The sequence below is a fragment of the Callorhinus ursinus genome, unplaced genomic scaffold, assembly GCF_003265705.2.
Source record: "Callorhinus ursinus isolate GAN/ISIS: 27379988/994484 unplaced genomic scaffold, GSC_fseal_2.0 scaffold57, whole genome shotgun sequence".
Classification (NCBI taxonomy): Eukaryota; Metazoa; Chordata; class Mammalia; order Carnivora; family Otariidae; genus Callorhinus; species Callorhinus ursinus.
In genome coordinates, this window is record NW_027397119.1 from 373,978 (window position 1) to 393,213 (window position 19,236).

At 39.1% G+C, this 19,236-nt stretch overlaps 1 protein-coding gene across 1 annotated transcript; it reads left to right on the forward strand.

The window, feature by feature from the left end:
• Positions 1-662: 662 nt before the first annotated feature.
• YOD1 (YOD1 deubiquitinase) lies at positions 663-7,961 on the forward strand. The gene is made up of 2 exons (XM_025855148.2): positions 663-1,169; positions 2,198-7,961. Exons 1-2 carry the CDS (start codon positions 827-829, stop codon positions 2,899-2,901), a joined length of 1,047 nt encoding a protein of 348 aa, XP_025710933.1. The 5' UTR covers positions 663-826; the 3' UTR covers positions 2,902-7,961.
• Positions 7,962-19,236: the final 11,275 nt, after the last annotated feature.

A 19,236-nucleotide genomic window follows, 5' to 3' on the forward strand; every position in this document is an offset into this window, starting at 1 on the left:
ATTGAGCACTCATTTGAGGCACAGTCCTTGGTTCTAAGGGATACAGGGTTGGGAAAGGTCACATAATCTAGCATTATCACGTGGCTGTGAAATTCAATGGTTATGTACCTTTTACACTCCACCCTCTCTCCCCATGACAGTACTTGTAATACTGAAGGCAGGAATGGAGTCGTCTTCATATTAAGCCCAGGGCCTGAACTGGAATCCGGATGACACACATTAGTCCTCTTCTTTCCTCCTCCTTATACGGCTACCACCCAAATGTAGCAATTGCCCTAGGCCCAGATGCTGACCTCATACTGCACTTTCTGATGTGGCAAATGGACGTTTTCAAGTTACAGCGTCGAGGTGGCAAGGCCAGTCCGGCTTCCTTAACCTCAATGAGTCAATGCTTGCTGCAGCCATGATTCCTAGTCACGAGTGTTTGCTTGTTTTTGACAGGTCTTTTGACTCACTGACCATTCTTGGCATTCGTTTGCGTTCTGAACTATGACTCTATTTCTCACGGTGACGGTGTAGTTGGGAAGCTCCAATTTAATAATTTCCGATCTCACTAAGTGCAAGGTTACATTCCGATGTACCCGATTCAGGAACTCCTTCCTCCGCCCTCTTTCCTTGAGCATATATGCTGCCAAAGCACAAGGCACCTCACTCACTCTACAGGTAGCAAAGCCGCCTGTACTTTAGGAATACGGATAAATCTCCATCCTTTGGCTCCCTGGGGTTCGCCGCAGTGAGTTAGTTGAGAGTTCGCGCTTCTTAAAGTGCTAAGGCTTACGCTGCAAGAAAGTATCGCGAGATCTGTGGCCACCAGCGATTTCTCGCGATGTTTGGTCCGGCAAAGGGTGGCCATTTTGGAGTCCATCCGGCGGCTGGTTGCCCCGGCGGCGTCGGCCAACCTGCTGCCGGGACCAAAGCTGGCCCCACGGGTGTCTGGCCTGTGGGCAGCTGGACCGACACGATGTGGCGGCTCCGCTGCAAGGCCAAGGATGGCACCCATGTTTTGCAGGGGTTGTCTAGCCGAACCCGAGTGCGGGAACTCCAGGGCCAAATTGCCGCCATCACCGGGATCGCCCCCGGCTGTCAGCGAATCCTCGTCGGATACCCGCCCGAATGCCTGGATCTCAGCCACGAGGATACCATTCTTGGGGATTTGCCCATCCAGTCAGGTGAGGGAATTGAACCTGGGACCAGGGAAAGCCCTGGGAGGACAGAGAGGGGCGTGGGGGAGAACAGAGAACTGGTCTGTGGGTCAGTTGGGTTTGAGAACGGGGATAAGGATAGGTTAAAGAACGGAGAACTCTGACGGAGACCGGGGCAAGTGTGGGCTAGCAACTCCTCGATTTTCTGTATGGTTGAAAGAGAGAGGGAGGGCCCAACCTATATGAGAAGCCCAGAGCCTCGGAGTCTCCCCTTCCTCAGTTTGTTTCCTAGCCTACCTTGAAAATGTCTCATTCATTTTGTTTTCCTTCTGCATCCACAAAAGTCTAAAAAACTAAGATCTATTTTTTCTGTCCTGGTGGCTCTTTCCCCTATAACCTGAAAGAAGATAGCAGGTCTGAAGGATTCAGGACACTTTTTTGCTTCCCCAGTTGGTTTTTGCAGTCACCTTCTCATATACTTAAGATAAATAGGTTATACTCATTTTAGAGTATGGTTTTACACATCCACTGGAGGCCCTTTCAGATTCTAAACAATTGCAGTTATTTCTGTCCAATATTAAAACTTGAACAGCAATATTGATCATTAAAAGCTTTCAGCTGTTGTATCAAGGATCCTGTAAACACTAAACAGGGTGGGTATGTTAAGTTTCAGAAGAACGAGAACCCCCTAGTGGTCTAGTCGAGGGTAAACACTTTTTGGAAGATTGGTGCTTTTAAAATGCAGAGAGGAAGCATTAAGGAAATTTTGTTCTTGAAATGTATCTTTTTAAGTTAAGTATAAAGGTGTATAACCAGGGATCCTTCTCTAAATTGGTATGCAGCCTAAAATGTTTTTCTTCTTTGTTCCGTTTTCATCTTTATGGAGATTGAGTGAACAAGAAGTGTTACTGGTTGCCTGTTTGCAAAGCTGTATTCTCCCTAGTAACCCAGTTTATACTTCAACTCCTCTGTTTGTAATTTACAAACTTGGCTAGTGAACAACCAATTTCATCTGTAATTTCTCTGCAGTTCTGGATTTGTTTTATTTTTAACAGGCGACATGCTGATCGTTGAAGAAGACCAAACCAGGCCCAAAACTTCACCTGCATTTACAAAACATGGTGCTCCTAGTTATGTCAGGGAAACTTTGCCTGTGCTTAGCAGAACTGTGGTCCCAGCAGACAACTCTTGCCTCTTTACCAGTGTATACTATGTTGTAGAAGGAGGAGTCTTGAATCCAGCTTGTGCCCCTGAGATGAGACGCCTCATAGCACAAATTGTAGCAAGTGATCCAGACTTCTATAGTGAGGCAATCCTGGGAAAAACAAATCAAGAGTACTGTGACTGGATCAAAAGGGATGATACTTGGGGAGGAGCTATTGAGATATCAATTTTGTCTAAATTTTATCAGTGTGAAATATGTGTAGTGGATACACAGACAGTAAGAATTGATCGTTTTGGGGAAGATGCAGGATATACCAAAAGGGTCCTGCTTATATATGATGGCATCCACTATGATCCACTTCAGCGTAACTTCCCTGACCCAGACACCCCGCCTCTGACCATTTTCTCCTCTAATGATGATATCGTTCTTGTACAAGCACTGGAATTAGCAGATGAAGCTAGAAGAAAGAGACAATTTACTGATGTAAACCGCTTCACCCTGAGATGCATGGTATGTCAGAAGGGATTAACTGGACAAGCAGAAGCAAGGGACCATGCCAAGGAGACAGGCCATACCAACTTCGGAGAAGTGTGATCTATCCATGTGGAGGATTGCCGCCTACTACCTCACAGATCCAGAAGGCTCTGGGTTTTCCAATAAGCTATTCGTAACCCTAAAGAACAAAAGGACACAATGCTTAAACCGTCTTTTTAACTTAAAGCCACTAAGACACTGAAATTCCTTGTTAAGATTAAAATTAGTGTGCAAGTTTACAGATGTGTGTCTACAGTGGTGATACATGCCCTTTCTCTGCTGGGGTGACAGAATAGGTGGTCCTTGCTACCTACTGACATTACCCTGAAGATTTGAATTTTAGTACTATAAACTAGCACCCAGCAGCATTTACCTGTAGAGGAAAACAACTTCGTATTTTGAGTAATGCGGAAGGCCTCAGTAGAGGCCACTGGACTTAAACCACAATGTCTCTGTAATTGAGTCCTTTTAAAAACTCTGATTGAATTAGTTTCTAAATTCTGAATTGATTCCTCAAATGAAGATACTCAGAATTGTCAAAACCGATTTTATATTACAATTTGGTAGCCTTTATAAATGTGTACTTAACCAGTTATAAGTACATTACAAGCAATTTTTACAGGGATGAGTGTGTTCCTTGAGAATGTTACCTAAGGAACAGATAGTGCCCAATTTAGGATTTCTAGTATATAAAAGTAGAATGTATGAGGGAAAAGGTGCCTGAGCAGCTTACTAAAGCTTTAAAAGACCGTTGGCCTCGTGTTTTAATGCAACTCATTTATTGATGTTCGTCACGTTAGATAAAAATTTTAAATTAAGCAGGGTATTTATTTTTTTAATTGAAGTTTCTTGAAATTTGCTGATTTTTGGTTTTTTACCTAAAGATTTGTCTGGAGGGATTAACTTCCTCAGCTTTTTCTCCAACTCCTAAAAAAACAGCCTTTGTCTAAAATGATAATACTGTGCTTTGATTTGGTTTTTGTGAGATCTTTTGTTTACCTAAATAGTATTTTTTTCCATGCTAGCCTTATTTGGCCACTAATGCTCTTTTGAATAATTTCACATTTCTGCAAGTTAGCACTTTGCCTATCTACAATCTTGTACTTTGATTTTTGAAGAGTTTTAAAGTAGTTGGGATAATAACATTGAATGAATTTGTTTCACTTCCAAAATACGACAATTTTTAAATCCTTGCCTTATTCAGCTTTTTTGAAATTCTGCTTCTTCCTAATATTAGATGTGTAGTCATTTGCTTGGTGGGCTAAGCTGCAAGGCACACCCTCTAAAATTAGCTTCACTCAGATCTTCCAGATAAAAGTTTTCTACCTCTTTTTCTTAATTCTTCTGAAGATCAGGGATGCTAAATTATAATTTGTTATGTATTATCTCACAAAATGTGAAGAGGCTTAATGTTGTGAAGTTTCGTTATCTGGTCTCTTTTTTTGATGAAGTATCATTTACAAAACCAATGGTATACTTTAAAGCACTTCTCTTTCAGCATATCTTCTTGGTGAATGTTTTAAAATTGAGATTTACTTTTAGCACTTTCACTTGGTGGAGGTGGCCATATAAAAAATTAAGGAGCATGTAAACAATTTAGTGGACAAGTTCCTTTAAGGAAGAATTCACAAAGTATGCTTGAAATCATTAGGTGACATTTCTTGAGTACCTATTTTGTGAATAGCTGCTTTAGGCATTATAAGTTATGGTCAGTGTAACTTAAAAGAGTTTAATTTTCTATTTTACTGAGCCTTAAAAATAGCACTTGTGAGCTTGCGATACTTAATGTTTGGCAATCATAATATATACAGATGACTATGTTTGAAGATCTCTTTGTACCTGGCTGTCATTTCGGTCTAAAGATTTTTGTATCTCTTATTTCCCTCAGAAAATAATTACATTTAAAACTAGAAGTTAAGAGTATATCACTGGGTAGCATCCATCAAATTGAGCTTTAGACGTCATTATGCATAGAGCTAGTTCAGGAACCAAATTTGACGTTTGCTTACTGGAATTTTAGAGAAATCTGTTAATGCAACAAATATTTATTGGGTAATTTACAATGTACCAAGCAGGTATTGATATGTTTTCCAACATAAATTTCTGTCACTTTAAAATTAAGTATATTTTACCTACACCGGATTAATTTAACAAATAGAAATAGAACCTGATATTTTATAAAATTAAACCCCTTCATTTTCAGTGTTTTTGTTCCCATATTTAAGCTTATACTTCTTAGCAAGTGTCAAGTATTTATTCTGGGGATCTTACTCTATTTTACTTGTTACCTTGGTTGTCCATTCACCAACTGGACACCGATAACTCAGTCAAATGGCTCTCAGTAATAAGTTATAAATTAATCAGTTGCTGAAATTCAGCACTAGGACTTGAATGTTCTGATCATGGAAAATCCAAGATGATGCATTATCTGCAGACAATTTGATTTAGTTATTGAGGATTCAAAACCTAAACTTGTGCTCTTTCTAAACTCAAGCTTGTAAACCTCACAGAATCTAAAGATTTTTTTACTGCACTTATTAGAGTCTTGAAATTAGTTTATTAATGTGTGTAAATTCTAATCTTCAGAATTTTGAAAACTATGGAGTTAGTACTTGCAACAGGATCAAAACTTTTTCTTAAATTTGCACTTGAGCAGAATGAAACCCTTCTTCCTATTTATTCCATTTTTGAGTGCCATACAAGAACAGTTTTTTAATTCAAATGAGGAGAGTTTACATTAGTGGCTGAATGAATGAAGATTGCGCTTTCCTGTCCCCCACCCTCTTTTCTCTTATTCTTCTTTCTCTTACTCTTCTTTGGATTTAGAGATCCGATGTAGGGCGGTGAAGATGCACTTCTCGGTAGAATGTTTTCAGAGGTTAAAATTACTATCCCTGGTAATTTTGTGATGTGATAGCCATATAAGGACATCAGTGTGGTACATCTTTTGTAATCGTTCCTAGTTGATTTCTTAATTATTTCCCATGAAATATTATTAATATTATTATTTCCATGAAAAATGAGCGTAGTCGAGGGGTACCCTTGAAAGTTTGGCTGCTGGTCAGCTTGACCCTGTTGGCAAAAACTAATACAATCATGCCAGTTGATTATTCCATGAAGTTCAAGCCCCAGCAAAGTCATTATCAGGACTGCAGTAATGTGTTATCTCTCTATAAATGCCCCTAAGTGCCCATGCCCAACTTGCTTATCTAGCATATGCTTTCTATCCTGTGTAGGCATTAAAACATCTATGTTGCAAGTTGCCCTAGCTAAACATAGTTTTCTGTGTCTTTTTTGAAAAAGTTAGAATGAGGAGTATGTAAAATTAGCAGAATAATTGTTTTCTTTATGGATCAGGTGGCCTTCTTAAACTTTCATATATTAAGATTTATGTGCTTTCATGTGTTAAGACACACGTTTGTTATTATTTGCAGCACTTTAAAAAAAAAATGAAGTAAAAGTTTACATGTTAGCCCTCTCCAGGGATCTTGCTAAAGGCATTAAAATATAATTCTTGAGCTGCTAACAATCAGCTCTTCTTAACAATTGCCATCAATGTATAGTGTATCCAGTGGTACAACATTCTGGTTTTTGATAATAGTGGAACTTGATTTCAGTAACTTAGGGGCGTGCTCTGTGCCCTAGCATTCAAAAAGTTACCTGTTTCTATAATATGATTATTCTTTCTCATTCATTGTACAGTGCAGTATTCAAATTTGTCCTTGTAGCACAAAGATGACTATACCAATTTGGAAAAGATCAGATTCTTAAAACTCTTCATTTGTTTCTAGGCAAACTTACTTTAAGGGAGCTGATTTCTTAGCCTTAAAGGTGTCATTTTTAAGTCTAAAGTGAAACACTTGATTTGAATAAGCTAGTTCATTAAAGATGTTTTCTCACTAAGAGTTATAATATTGCAATACATTTAATTCAGCTTAGACTATAAAACTTGCCCGATTCTGGGAAAGGGTTTTATTTGTTTTTTTTCTTTTCCAAAACTTAGCTGGCATTTTGTTTACAGTGCTTTGAATATTTGACTTTGAAGAAATTGTTGCATTGATACTGAGTTGAGTGCTGATTCAGGTCTTGGTCCATATGAATTTAAAGGAGATTGCTATTTGAGATTGAAGAGAAAGGGGGATAAAGTACCACTTAAACAGAAGAGATGCTCAGTTGGATACATTCCTTAGTCATGAATAACGCTTTTTGAAAAATTTTTCAAGCAATGCATTGTGTCCTCCTAACCCTCGCCCATTTCTTGGCATAGAATGTAGCAGGGCCATAACTGAGAAGCTTGTCGTTAATGTATAAACCATGAATAGAAGCATTTTGCTGTGATGCCTTTTTATACTTGTCTTTTAAAAATACCCACATCTGGGAGCTTAGGGATGTGAAGATATGATTTGGTTAAGTTGTGGGTAACAGGTTAACCTAAGAAAGGTTGAGAATTTCTACTAAGATTACATGAGCCCAATCTTAGACCTGGTATAGGATATGCAGTAAGCTGTAACCCATAAGTTACTTGAAAGGACCAGGGGCACCTAATTCTTGTCAGGTTTCCAGTTCACCTTGGTGCCATTCATGACTCAAGCTGTTTACAGGACATATAATTTCCTTAGCAAAGAGTAATCTTTTCCCTTTAAAGAAGTATTGAACTCAGCTTAAAATGCAAAATAAATATATAGAAGTTTGTTAAAAGGGATAGAGAATGAGAGTAGGCCTCTCTTTCCTCCACTCCCTGATGGAGTGGAGGCGAGGTGGAGATTTCCTGAAGCAAGAAGGAAAGCCTGGGTTGTCAAATTTAGAGCTTAGAACATGACTTGAAAAAGTAGTAGGTAAGGACAAAACAGAAGGAAGTTCTGTTTCTTGGCCTATTTTTCATCATTAAGATGGACAGTGTTTTCTTGTTTTAAAAGTGTTCTTTTGTCTATTTGCCAGCATCTTTTTCACAGTTAATGCACTGCTGCCACCTGGGAAATGTCTGATTTCATTTTGTACAACTTTGTGTGGTTTTGCCATTGTTATTGAGATGAAGCGATTTTATTTATGAGGTCTGTGATTTTAAATACCTAATGCTGTATGAAGTGATTTGTTTTGAAGAAATAAATGATGTGAAAATACTGTTGTCTGAGCATATTTTGGGGTGAGGACAGGACCAGTGAACAGCCGCTGCACTCAAGTTACATATTCATTACCAAAAGCTAGTGGACCACTGCTTTGAATAGGGTACCAACATCTGCCAAATCTCACTCTGTAGGTGGAATCTTAATGACTTTGACAGGAGTAACTAAACGTGTTTTCTTCTTCTTGACACCAGAGGGCATTTGAAATTTTCCTTCCTTGACTCCAAATTTTCGGGTATGCAATCAGCTCCCGAAAGGTGTAAAGTCAGTGTCTATTGCTGAGTAATTGTGGGAAACCTAAGTGGTGCCTTTTTGTTTATAATAGACTAAGATCTACAAGATCTTAGATCTGTTTGGATACCCCAGCATCTCTGTGGAAGAATTCTAATCTTACTTGAAACAACACTGGAGTTAGTAGAATTGACCGGAATTTAGACTCTAACTTGAACTACTTATCCTTTCCTTCTCACTGAAGCTTAAAAATTCTGGAAGTGGAACCATGATGTAATCTAATCAGTTTGTGCACCAGGACAAAATACATTTGGGGGAGGGAGGTGGTCGGCATAAGTCTAACCTAAGAATAAGACAAGCCAAACCTCATTAAAAGGTCTGTAAGGAGTCTCATGGGCTGTGTGATGGCAGCTTGTTGAACAATTAGCTGTACCCTTAAAGCAGTGCTTCTTAAAGTGTGCTCATCATATTACCTGGGAACTTGTTAGAAATGCAAATTCTCAGAAATCCGAAATAAATGAGGCCAACAATCTGTTCTGATTCTGATGCAGGTTAAGTTTGAGAACTACCATTATAACCACGGTTTAAATGAGTCCATATCAACTTCCAGAGACCACTGATGATTTAGGTCAGTCCCATGGCCTTGGCCTCATGCAATCCCTTTTAATCTACTACTTAAAGACAGTTATTAATTTTACAGATAATATATAAATTCTCTCATAAAGAAATAATGTAAAACTCATATATCCAGAAGAAACTGATAGTACAATGAATGACAATTCAAAACTCTCAACAGGCTGAAAAACCCCAGGTTTGAATATTCATAAATGTGAAGCCCTGCCCTGAAGTTCTAAAATAGTCTATTATGTGAGTCCAACACAGGTAAAACCTGGCTCTGTAGTTGATCTGATGAAGAAATAGCAATGATATTTTAACTCAAAGTCTATCCCAACAGGGTGATGTGACTTGGGCCACAGAAACAGTGGCATTTTAATAGTTAAAAAATCTAGGGGAAAAAAAGGAAGCAATAGTATTAATGTAAACTGCTTTAGTCACATTGCATTGGGGGTTTAGATGAGGGTTTTACATGTAAAACAATGAAAAACTAAAGTTTGGCAGCTGTCATACGTGATAGCTGAAGGAACTGGAGAAGAGAAACGAGATAGGTCAATGTGACAACTTCACATTCTGGGAAGCATTGTGTGAAAGATGAAGTAGATTTATTCTCTAGAGGAAAGAACAGACCAATAAGGGGTGAATATTGCAAAATAAAATTTACCATGAAAACCTAATACAAATACTTGAAGCTCAAGTATTGTGATAAGCCCCCTGCGTTGTGAGAAATAGAGCTAAAAGTAATTAGGTCCCTGACATCTTGAAAATTTTGTTTCAAGGGCTAGTTATGAAATAAATACTTACAAAAAGAACTTCTTCTCTAGGGGAAAAACAATTTTTCCCTGATTTGTTTTTTCCTCTCTACCATCCCATTAGCGTTTAGAAAGGAGTGCTTTGTGCTGATTTAGTAATCCAGCAGGGGCTACAGAGAGGACTTACATATTCGGCAGTAGTATACACTATCCTTGTCTTACTATATCTCTAAGTCAAAAATGAGAGGTTCAGGAATAGAAATATAGGCATCCCAAATACTTTTCCTATTTAAAAAATTGGTTCTAATGTGGATTGCCTTTATCTGTATTGTTTATAGATAATTTTGAGGGTATTTGTCTGATGGAATCAAGTGCCAGAGTATCGTGAACATACTTCCCTAAGCTCACTAAAGTTATGATTTCCCTATGTGTGAGTTAAAAAAAAAAAAAGTGAAGAATTCGTGAGCAACAAGCTCTGAACAAATCCTTTCTCTGCTTTTGTGACTGCCTCTTACCTGCTTCTCTGCCTTTCTGTCCTCTAAAATTCCTTCTGTACACCAAGAAGAGTTTTCTGATCTTATTGATGGCATTTCTCTGTATTCAATTGTTGGGCTTCATTAGTGAATCTTTAGACATTAGAGCAGGTGTCACAGTGACTCAGCCATGTTCTAAAGCCCTGCAATTGAATAATTGCCGTGGGTTGAAAGCTATGAATTTGAAGTTTGAAGCTTACTGAAGCTTACTTCAGTCAATGCTGAAGTTAAATACAAAGTATGGACAAAATTATTCCTGATAATCCCTAAATCGGCTCATAAAGTAGAGCATATAGATATCAGCATAACAGTAAGTCTGACACAGCTTGTGTTGAAAGAGTTCATGCTCACTCCTCCAGGGCAGCTCTTTGAGTTCCCAACCTACAGCAAGGGCCGTTCACTAGATCCCATCCATTGGTGGATCCTGGACTCCAATCCCTGATCCCCTGCTTACATGAAGCTGTCAGAAGCACCCCTCAGGATCTCAGCCACCCATTCTGGAATAGAGAAGTATCTCCAGGGGAAAAGTCCCAAATATTGGGTGCCCCACACCTGACCTCTATCTTCACCCTGTTCCAAGACTGGAAATTCTTCAAATTCTGCACTATATTTTTAGATCCCCACTGCTTCAGCAAGGGAAGTTTGTTTGAATTACCTAGTACAATGTTACATGATATGGAAGTCCTCAGCAGCACCTTTCACGTGATAAACAAGAAACAGCTGCCATAAAATCTGTATTTAAAAAAAAAAAAGAAGGAGGAGGAGAAATAATCTTGGAAATATCAGGTATGAAGCAAATGATGTGATAATATGATTTTTCTGTCATCAATGGTGGAGGGATATCGTAAGAATTTGTCAGTGTTTTTTTTTTTTTAAAAAGTCCAGACTTTTTTCAAGTAACCATGAATATTTCTAGCACAATTCATTTCAATTCTGTTGGATATTTATATTGAATTAAGTAGAAAATATGTCCCTTATGGAATAAGAATAATTGTCTCTAGCCATACCACCCTGAATGTGCCCGATCTCATCTGGGATAAGAATAGTTTTTTAGAGTCTATTATATAGGATATTTCACAAAATTATTCATCCTAATTGTGCATGGGACATTACACCTATTAGAATTCCAAACTTTCTTCTACTGTGACTTAACTCTTTTGCATTGGAATTGAGAAGTCTTTTTCTTAGGAATTTTATTGGCTTGAATTACTTCTCTTGGAGCTTGAATATTATGGAATAAACTGATCAAACCAAGGTTTTAAACCAACGAAACTATGGAACAGACTCTGAATTATGTTGACTTCTGCCAAAGTGACCCTTCCCATTAGATCCATCCTTTATGATCCAGCCTTATTTTTCTTACTCTTAATCTATAACAATGAAAACTGAGAAAATGATCTTGGATTTGGCTATAAGCAGCTAAAGTCATAGTTCATCTGTGATAAATTGTTAAGCAGTTTAATTTAACAAGCCCTTATTGAGCTATTTCTTGTACACTGTCAAATACCTTAGGATTTGAGAAGGGTAGTCATTTATTCAATAAGCATTTTTGAAAGCTAAGTTTCAGGAACTGCCCTAGGTGCTGGGTATACATGGGTTGGGGGGACACAAACAATGCTATAAAGAATTAGAAATACAGGTGTTATGAGGAGAATAATGGGGGGGGAGATTATAATTAAAAGTGGTGAATCTGGGAAAGTCTTTTTGAGAAAGTGACTAAGTTGAAACCTGAAGCATGAATAGGAGTTAGTCATTTGAAGAGTAAGAAGAGCATTCCAAGTAAGGCGTATAGCATTTGCAAACCCTATATTGCAGGAGGAAATGAAACATTTTCCAGGCCAGTCTGGCCATAGTGTGATACACAGGAAAAGAGGGACATTAGATGAAGTTTTTAGAAGCAAGCAAGGATCCAGATTTGCATCATCAATAAGCTATAATAAGCACCTACCTGAATACAGGTAAGTATTCAGGTAAGTTTCATTGGTTTAAAACCTTGGTTTGATCAGTTTACTCCATAATATTCAAGCTCCAAGAATACTTGCCACATTTTACTTGCTTGTTCATTTTATATGTGTGTCCCCAAATAGTTTGTCCCCAAGGGCAGGGACCAGTTCTCCCTTACTACGATTGTATTCTCAGTACCTAACAATGTACTGGCACATAGTGGATATTCATTACATATTTGGATGAATGAACATGTGAATGAATGGAGTCAACGTATAACTTAAGATAAAGTTATCCTAGGGTGCCTGGGTGGCACAGTTGTTTAAGCATCCAACTCTTGATTTCGGCTCAGGTCATGACCTCTGGATTGTGAGACTGAGCCCTGTGTCGGGCTCTGTGCTGGACATGGAGTCAGCTTAAGATTCTCTCCCTCTGTCCCTCCCCACCTCCCAGCTCACGCCTTCTCTCTCTCTCTAAAAAATAAAAAATTAAATAAAAATAAAAAAATAAAGTTATCCTAAGATAACTGGGAGGACATTATAGCATATTAAGGAAAGCATCAGATTTATGTTTCTCCCAAGTTCTTTCAACTGCTCTATAGAGAATGGATTGAAGGGGGCAAGAATGGAAGTGGAGGACCAGTTAGGAGGAGGCTGTTGTAGTAACCTTTTTAAGTGATGATGGCAATAATTATAATAGCACTTGTTGAGTGCTTACAATGTTGTGAGCATTTTTCATGTATTATCTCATGTAATCTTCACAGTAACTCTATGAGATTTATTGAAAGGCATAAATTCTGAAGGACAAAGAGATGGTGGGATTAAAAAACAGCAACAAAATTTTGGAAGCTAGCCAGCAGTTAACTGACCTAGCAGATTTGAAAAAGCTGATCCTATGCCAGCAACCCTACTTTTTCCATGGAGATCCCCCTCAAAAATTCAAGAATTGGTGGCATTAGTACCCCTGAAAACAGAGGTGGGGGAAAAAATCAGGAAGATGGGTAAAGAGTCTGGTTAAGGAAAACTAAGACCTCTCCGATCTTCTCTTCCACTCAGAGCAACTGAGAGCTTGCTTGCTACATCCCCTTTCAGGGTAAGTAGGGTCTCTGTACTAAAACTAAGGGGATGAAGTGATGTTTTTATACGCTAGATGCTGAGAGCAATAACCTTCCTCTGCCACTAGGCTCCAAGAACGCGAGCTGCCAGAATTATGCCCTTCAAGAAGGATATTGGAAAACTCTTCTCTGAGGATTCCAAACAGGCCATTTTGATACTAAAGATATTGGCATCAAAGATTTTCCAACCAAATGGTCCTATGAGATCACTCTCTAGCAACGTCTACAGTCAACCAGCCCCAGCTGTGCCTCAAAATTTAATTAGCTTTTTGTTGGCAAATTCTTAAATTTGAGTGGATAGCCAAGAATCATAAGTACAACTGAATACATTCTTTGATAAGAAACACAGAAGCCAAAACAAACAGGAAAAAAAAAAGTAACTTGGAGAAAATAGAGACTATAGAGGCAGAAAAACACCAACATATTTACATATATGTTCTTAAAATAATAAGAGAAAATTTTGCATCAATGAAACTGGAGAAAATGTAATAAAAATTCAGAGAACAAACAATAATTCTTAGAAATTGAAAATGCAATAGAAAGTTTTAGATAAATTTTAAGAAATTGCTTAGTAGCAAAACAAAGAGGTTGAGGTCCAGGAGATTGTACAATAACATCCAAATAATAGAAGTTCCCAAAAGAAACAACAACAAAAAGAGACAGAGAGAGGGGAAATGGATAGTAGGAATTCATCAAAGAAATAATTCAAGAAAATACGGAATGTCATGAATTTCCAGACTGGATTTACTGAGTATCCAGAATATAGACTTACTCCAAAACACATCATTATGAAAACTCATAATACTGAAAACAAAGAGAAAGTCTTAAACTTAGAATCATAGATGCTTTGGGCTTTGCAATAACAGCCCTGAAAGCTAGCAGATATTAATCTAAAATTCTGTATCCTGACAAGCTATCAATCAAATGTGTGGCTAGAATATCAATACTTCAGACATGTACGATCTTATGCACTTTCTCGGGAAACTACCGGAAAATATGTTTTACCAAACTGAGAGAGCTAACTCAGGAAAGAGGGAGATATGAGATCCAGTTACTCCAAGAAAAGAAAGAAGTGAAAGGATTTTTTCCAGTAGGATGATGAAGACAGATATGAAAATGACAGCCATGCAACAGGCTAGAGAAAAACCTATCCAGATGGAAGTAAATCAGAATGCTCTGGAAAATGTTTCTTCACGATGAAACTAATGGTATACTGCATTTGAAAGTATTGAGAGGAGACCTACACAGTGGGCAAGAATGGAAGGACAAAAAAGATAAATAGAAAAGGAAAAGTACACATAGTATCTCAGAGCCCACCTGTCATAGCATTTATTTACATGAAGAAGCAGAGAATCAAACCAGACAGTGGCTCCAGAAACACTACACCTAAGTGTTGTATATTTGAATGCTGATAGGCATTATTATTTTTTAAACTCTTTTTTAAAAGATTTTATTTATTTGATAGAGAGAGAGAGAGAGCACAAGCAAGGGAGAGGGGCAGAGGGAGAGGGAGAGGCAGGGTCCCTGCTGAGCAGGGGGCCCAACAGAGGGCTTGATGATCCCAGGACCCTGAGATCATGACCTGAGCTGAAGACAGACACTTAACCGACTGAGCGACCTGGGCACCGCCTGATGGGCATTACTTTAGTAGAAAGGTCAAAAAGATGATGTAAGAGAGAGGAATGCAAGGATAGAGTTTGTGAGATGAGATCCAGAGCACACATGGATGATGCGGTTTTATCGGAAAAACATTTTCTTTGTTGTACCAAAAGAGAAGAAGAAAATGGGTGCAAAGGAAAGCAGTTTTGTAAAAGTGATGGGAATGGGAAGGCACAGGGTAATAGTATGTCAAAAGACAAGATTTAGAAAAAATAATAAGCAAATCTGTGGCAGTAGATGGCTTGTCTACCAACATGATCTCCAAAAATGAAGTTTTTAGGGCAATTTTCTTAAGTAAAGGATTTCAGTTGCTAAAATGTTCATCATCAGTTTTGGCATTAATATATAACTACTATAATACAATAGAGGAGTTATACTCAGAAATATCTGATGTTCTTCATGAATTCAAATTTTACAGGGAGAAAAAGAGGACAGTTGCATCCTAGTGGATTAAATTCAGAGATGTATATGCTGTGTTAGGAGAGTACAGTGAAGCAGCACCTAACATTCCTGTCCAAAAGAGGGTGGAACTTGAGTTGAAACTTGAAAGAAGGATAAGACTAAGCCAGGAGGGCATCATAGGAATGGGTGCAAGCAGAGGGTACGGCATGTGCAAAGGCCCAGAAACATGAAAGCATGGCAGTTTCAGAAATATTAGATGGGACGGTAATAAACAATATGGATGAATATGTGAGAGGAGAAGCATGTAAGGCCTGCTCATGAAGGTCTTTCTGTGTCACATGGGGACTTCGAATTTAGTCCTGAATGCTATGAAAATGCATCCAAGTATTGAGAGGATCAACAACTCAGATAATCTATAGATCCATCTATAAATGGAAGATGTGAAACAAGACCTTCGTGTAGTCTCTTCACATCTTCAGTGGTCCACGGCCAGATAACTAGTGCAATCCTGAGCAGACTAGAAAGCACGAAGAGCTGGAATGATCTCACAGGAGATAGGGGAGGACTCTACGAAGCACGGAGTCTGGGTGAGAATATGGCGATGCAATTAGCTGGCATGGGGAAAGGGGACAAGTTTGGGGTCGGGGGCAGGGGGACAAGATCATCTCAATTTTGAACACATTAAGATTTGGCATTACTTACAAAACTCTCTGATCCTAATAGATGACCTCAGATCTCAAACTTTCATTAGCGCTAGAAGGTAAAGGATTACTGAATCCTCCAAATTTCCATGGTAGGTGGGCCGAAGAGATACTGATCTCAAAAAAGAAAGAAAAAAAAAAGCTACTCCCAAGAACTACTTAATGATTAATTTCAGAATTTCTTCATCCAAACCCACTTAATTACACCCTTTAGTTCCCCTTTAATTATTTTAGGCTTAACACTAATACCACTTTGGTAAGAAAACTTGGTGATCTATTTGATGTCTTAATATGGCCAATCAATTCCATGGCTTATAGCTAAATTATAATCACCTTCATCTGAACCCTTCCCTCGTTGTCTTCTCTTTAAAGCCAGCTCTTAGTACTACTTGAGGAATAAAACCTCCTCTTCCCCTGATAGGTTGGAAAAACACTCAGACCCAGCATGCAGTATCACCGTGAACTTGGTGGGCACCTTTGTTTCTTAAGGATGGTGATAAAACATGTTCAAAGTCCCTTCATTTTTCCTTTGGAGAGGAAAGGGAGAAGAAAGGCACTGATAGGATGTGACTATAATGTGAATGAGTAAGTATCATGAATGGTTAGAATGGAGGTCTACAGCTATTTTGCAGAGAACTCAACTTTATAATGGACCCAAAGAGGAAAGATTAACCAACGATTATGGTACATTTTGATTTTGAAGTTGTGTGTGTGTGTGTGTGTGTGTGTGTGTGTGAAATGCGCTTGCGTAGGGGAAATGAGCTACCTCAGTAGGAGATCATACTGAGGAAGGAAACCATACACTAGCCTCTGTCTGTCAAGATGACCATACCACAACAACATACAGGATGGAGAAGGCAGGAGGACAGAGGTGAGTCAGGTGAGCTGGGCCATAATTAGTTTTCACAGAGTCAGGTCATCAAACAGGAATTCATATACAAAAAGCAATGACACTTTCCTCCTCAAATGATGACCTACATCAACTGTGGAGCCTTAGTCCTTCAAGCGTTTCTGATTTTGGAAGGCCTGTCTTTCCCCTGGTCCAGATCTCCTTTCTAGTTCTCTTGGAACCTTTAGAGACTTGGTATTTTTCCAAGCAAAAACAAAAAAAGCAAAGCAAAAAAGATTCCAGGGTAAAACATCTAAAGATATGGAGAAGGAAGAACATTCAAATTCAGGATAGTGGTTCAATTCAGTGGGGCCATATGTGTGTTTTGAGGAGGTAGGAGGGAAGGGAGGGCAAAACTTGGAAGTAACTTCCGCTGTAATGTTCTATTTCTTGAACTGGGTGTTGGTACAGTGGTGTTTGTTATGCCCGGGCATCTGAAATATTTCATAATTTTCAATAAGAGATGTATGTCTAAAAGGAAAGAGAGAACAGAACAATCATTTTGCCTATGTCCCTCATTCTACCTGTGAAAAGAAAGGAGCCCTTCCTGATTATACTAATTTTATTATAAACTGAAAAACTGTGTTTGTTTGCAAATACGACTATGCTATCATCTTTGAAGTTAATGCTCATGAGTCAAATTCATTTTTCTAGCAAATGTTCAAATCGCGCACCTATGAAGCTAGATCAACTTCAGTGATTCCATCCATGGGTGTAACTCTAGTTGCACTGAACTCCTGCGGATGTGGATGGAGGCGCCTTTCCTGTTTTGTATCTACTATGACATCATACATGTTTGAGTGACACACCATGAAGAGAAGTCGCCACCCTTCAATGCTCAGTCAGCTCGTTACCCATATGCTGCTGATAGGGTACTTGGTTATCTCAGGCTTCCACCTTCCTCCTCACTAGTCCTTCCCCATTTCTTCTCTGTCTTGGCCCCAGCATCATTGCACTTCCTATTTCCTACCCAACCGTGATCACAGGAAAAGAAAAGATTGAAAGGCATGTGTCATCTTGTTAATAGAGATATGAATGACTACAATACGGCAATGAGATGGGAAAGGATTAATCTAATCGTTAGAATTAGGCCTGCAAATTACATTTCCTACATTTGGAATTTACATTTGGAATTTCTCCAAAACAGAGGCGGACTGGCATCATACTGACGCACGGCAAGCTGGACATTGTACTGCCTGAATTGAAATCCCTGCTCTGCTACCTCCTAGCTAGTGATCTTATCCAAGTTATTTCATCACCCTGTAAAATTTGTATATTAATAGTGCCTGCCTTTTGAAGTTGAAATAAAGATTAAATGAAATGATGCATGAAAATGCTTAGCACAACATAATACCTGGTACATAGCAAGAGCTCAATAAATGTTGGCGATTATTATATGCTTTGATTTTAATTTTTCTTCCTACCCTTTTGGTATCAAGGATAACCTCTATGTAGGAAAATCGAGCTTCCAGGCAAAAGTCCTACCTGGTAAAAGTGGCCTCCATACCTGGAGGGAGGTGTTTTCCTGAAAGCAGTGGTTTCTTCCACCTACTTCCTTCTCCCTACTCTCATCAGGTCGTTTTAACAACAGATGCAAAGAGTCTGCCTATGGAAGGAGACAGGTCACTACACTGGTTGGAAGCTTATTTTGTTTTTAGGTCTTCAGATTCATTGCTACCTTCCAGGAACAGCTAAAAGAGACCAGAGACCCAAATGACAGCATGCATGTTCCCTCCCTTGAGGCTGTCCAGCCACTTTTTCATCAGCACAGGGGCCTCTTGGGGGAGAAAACAGTTTCATGACCCCCAGAACTAAATGAGGTTAAGAAGGTCATTGCCAAGCAGTGGGGGCAAGGGTGTCTCAGCTCCAGCAGGCTTACACCCCTTTTCCAGCAGTCCTGAGTGGAGGTGCTAGTAGTAAGAGCCGCTAAGAAGAGGCTTGACGGTGAAAGTGCTTCTGCACAGCTAGAAAAGCTACTGACAAAACTGGCCCTAGTGGATTTTAACTTGGAGAATTCCGGGGAAAACCTACCTCCAAGAAAAGGAAAGCAGTTCTAGATAGAAAATCCCGTTTCAAACAGACACAAAGAAAAGCATACTGCCCGTCTGTGTTTGTTCATATTAAAAATTTAAAATAATATCTTTTACCTGCTCCCTCCCTGCCAACTATCCTCTTCCAGTCTGAGCCCAAACGTGTCTCTTCTTCCAGCCTTCCTATTTCTTTTCTTTTTTTTTCTTTATTGGCTTTAACCAGGGGAAGGGGAGGGCAAGAGATGATTGGCTCCAGGAGAGCAGCCTGGCCCTGCCCATCCCCCTCCCACGCCCTCCCCATGGAAACAGCTGGAATGAGAAGTGGGGAGGGAAGGCTGGGATTGGCTGTGAGTCAGTGGCAGGGTGGGGTGGGGCAGCACAGATGAAACATTTACCTGTCCA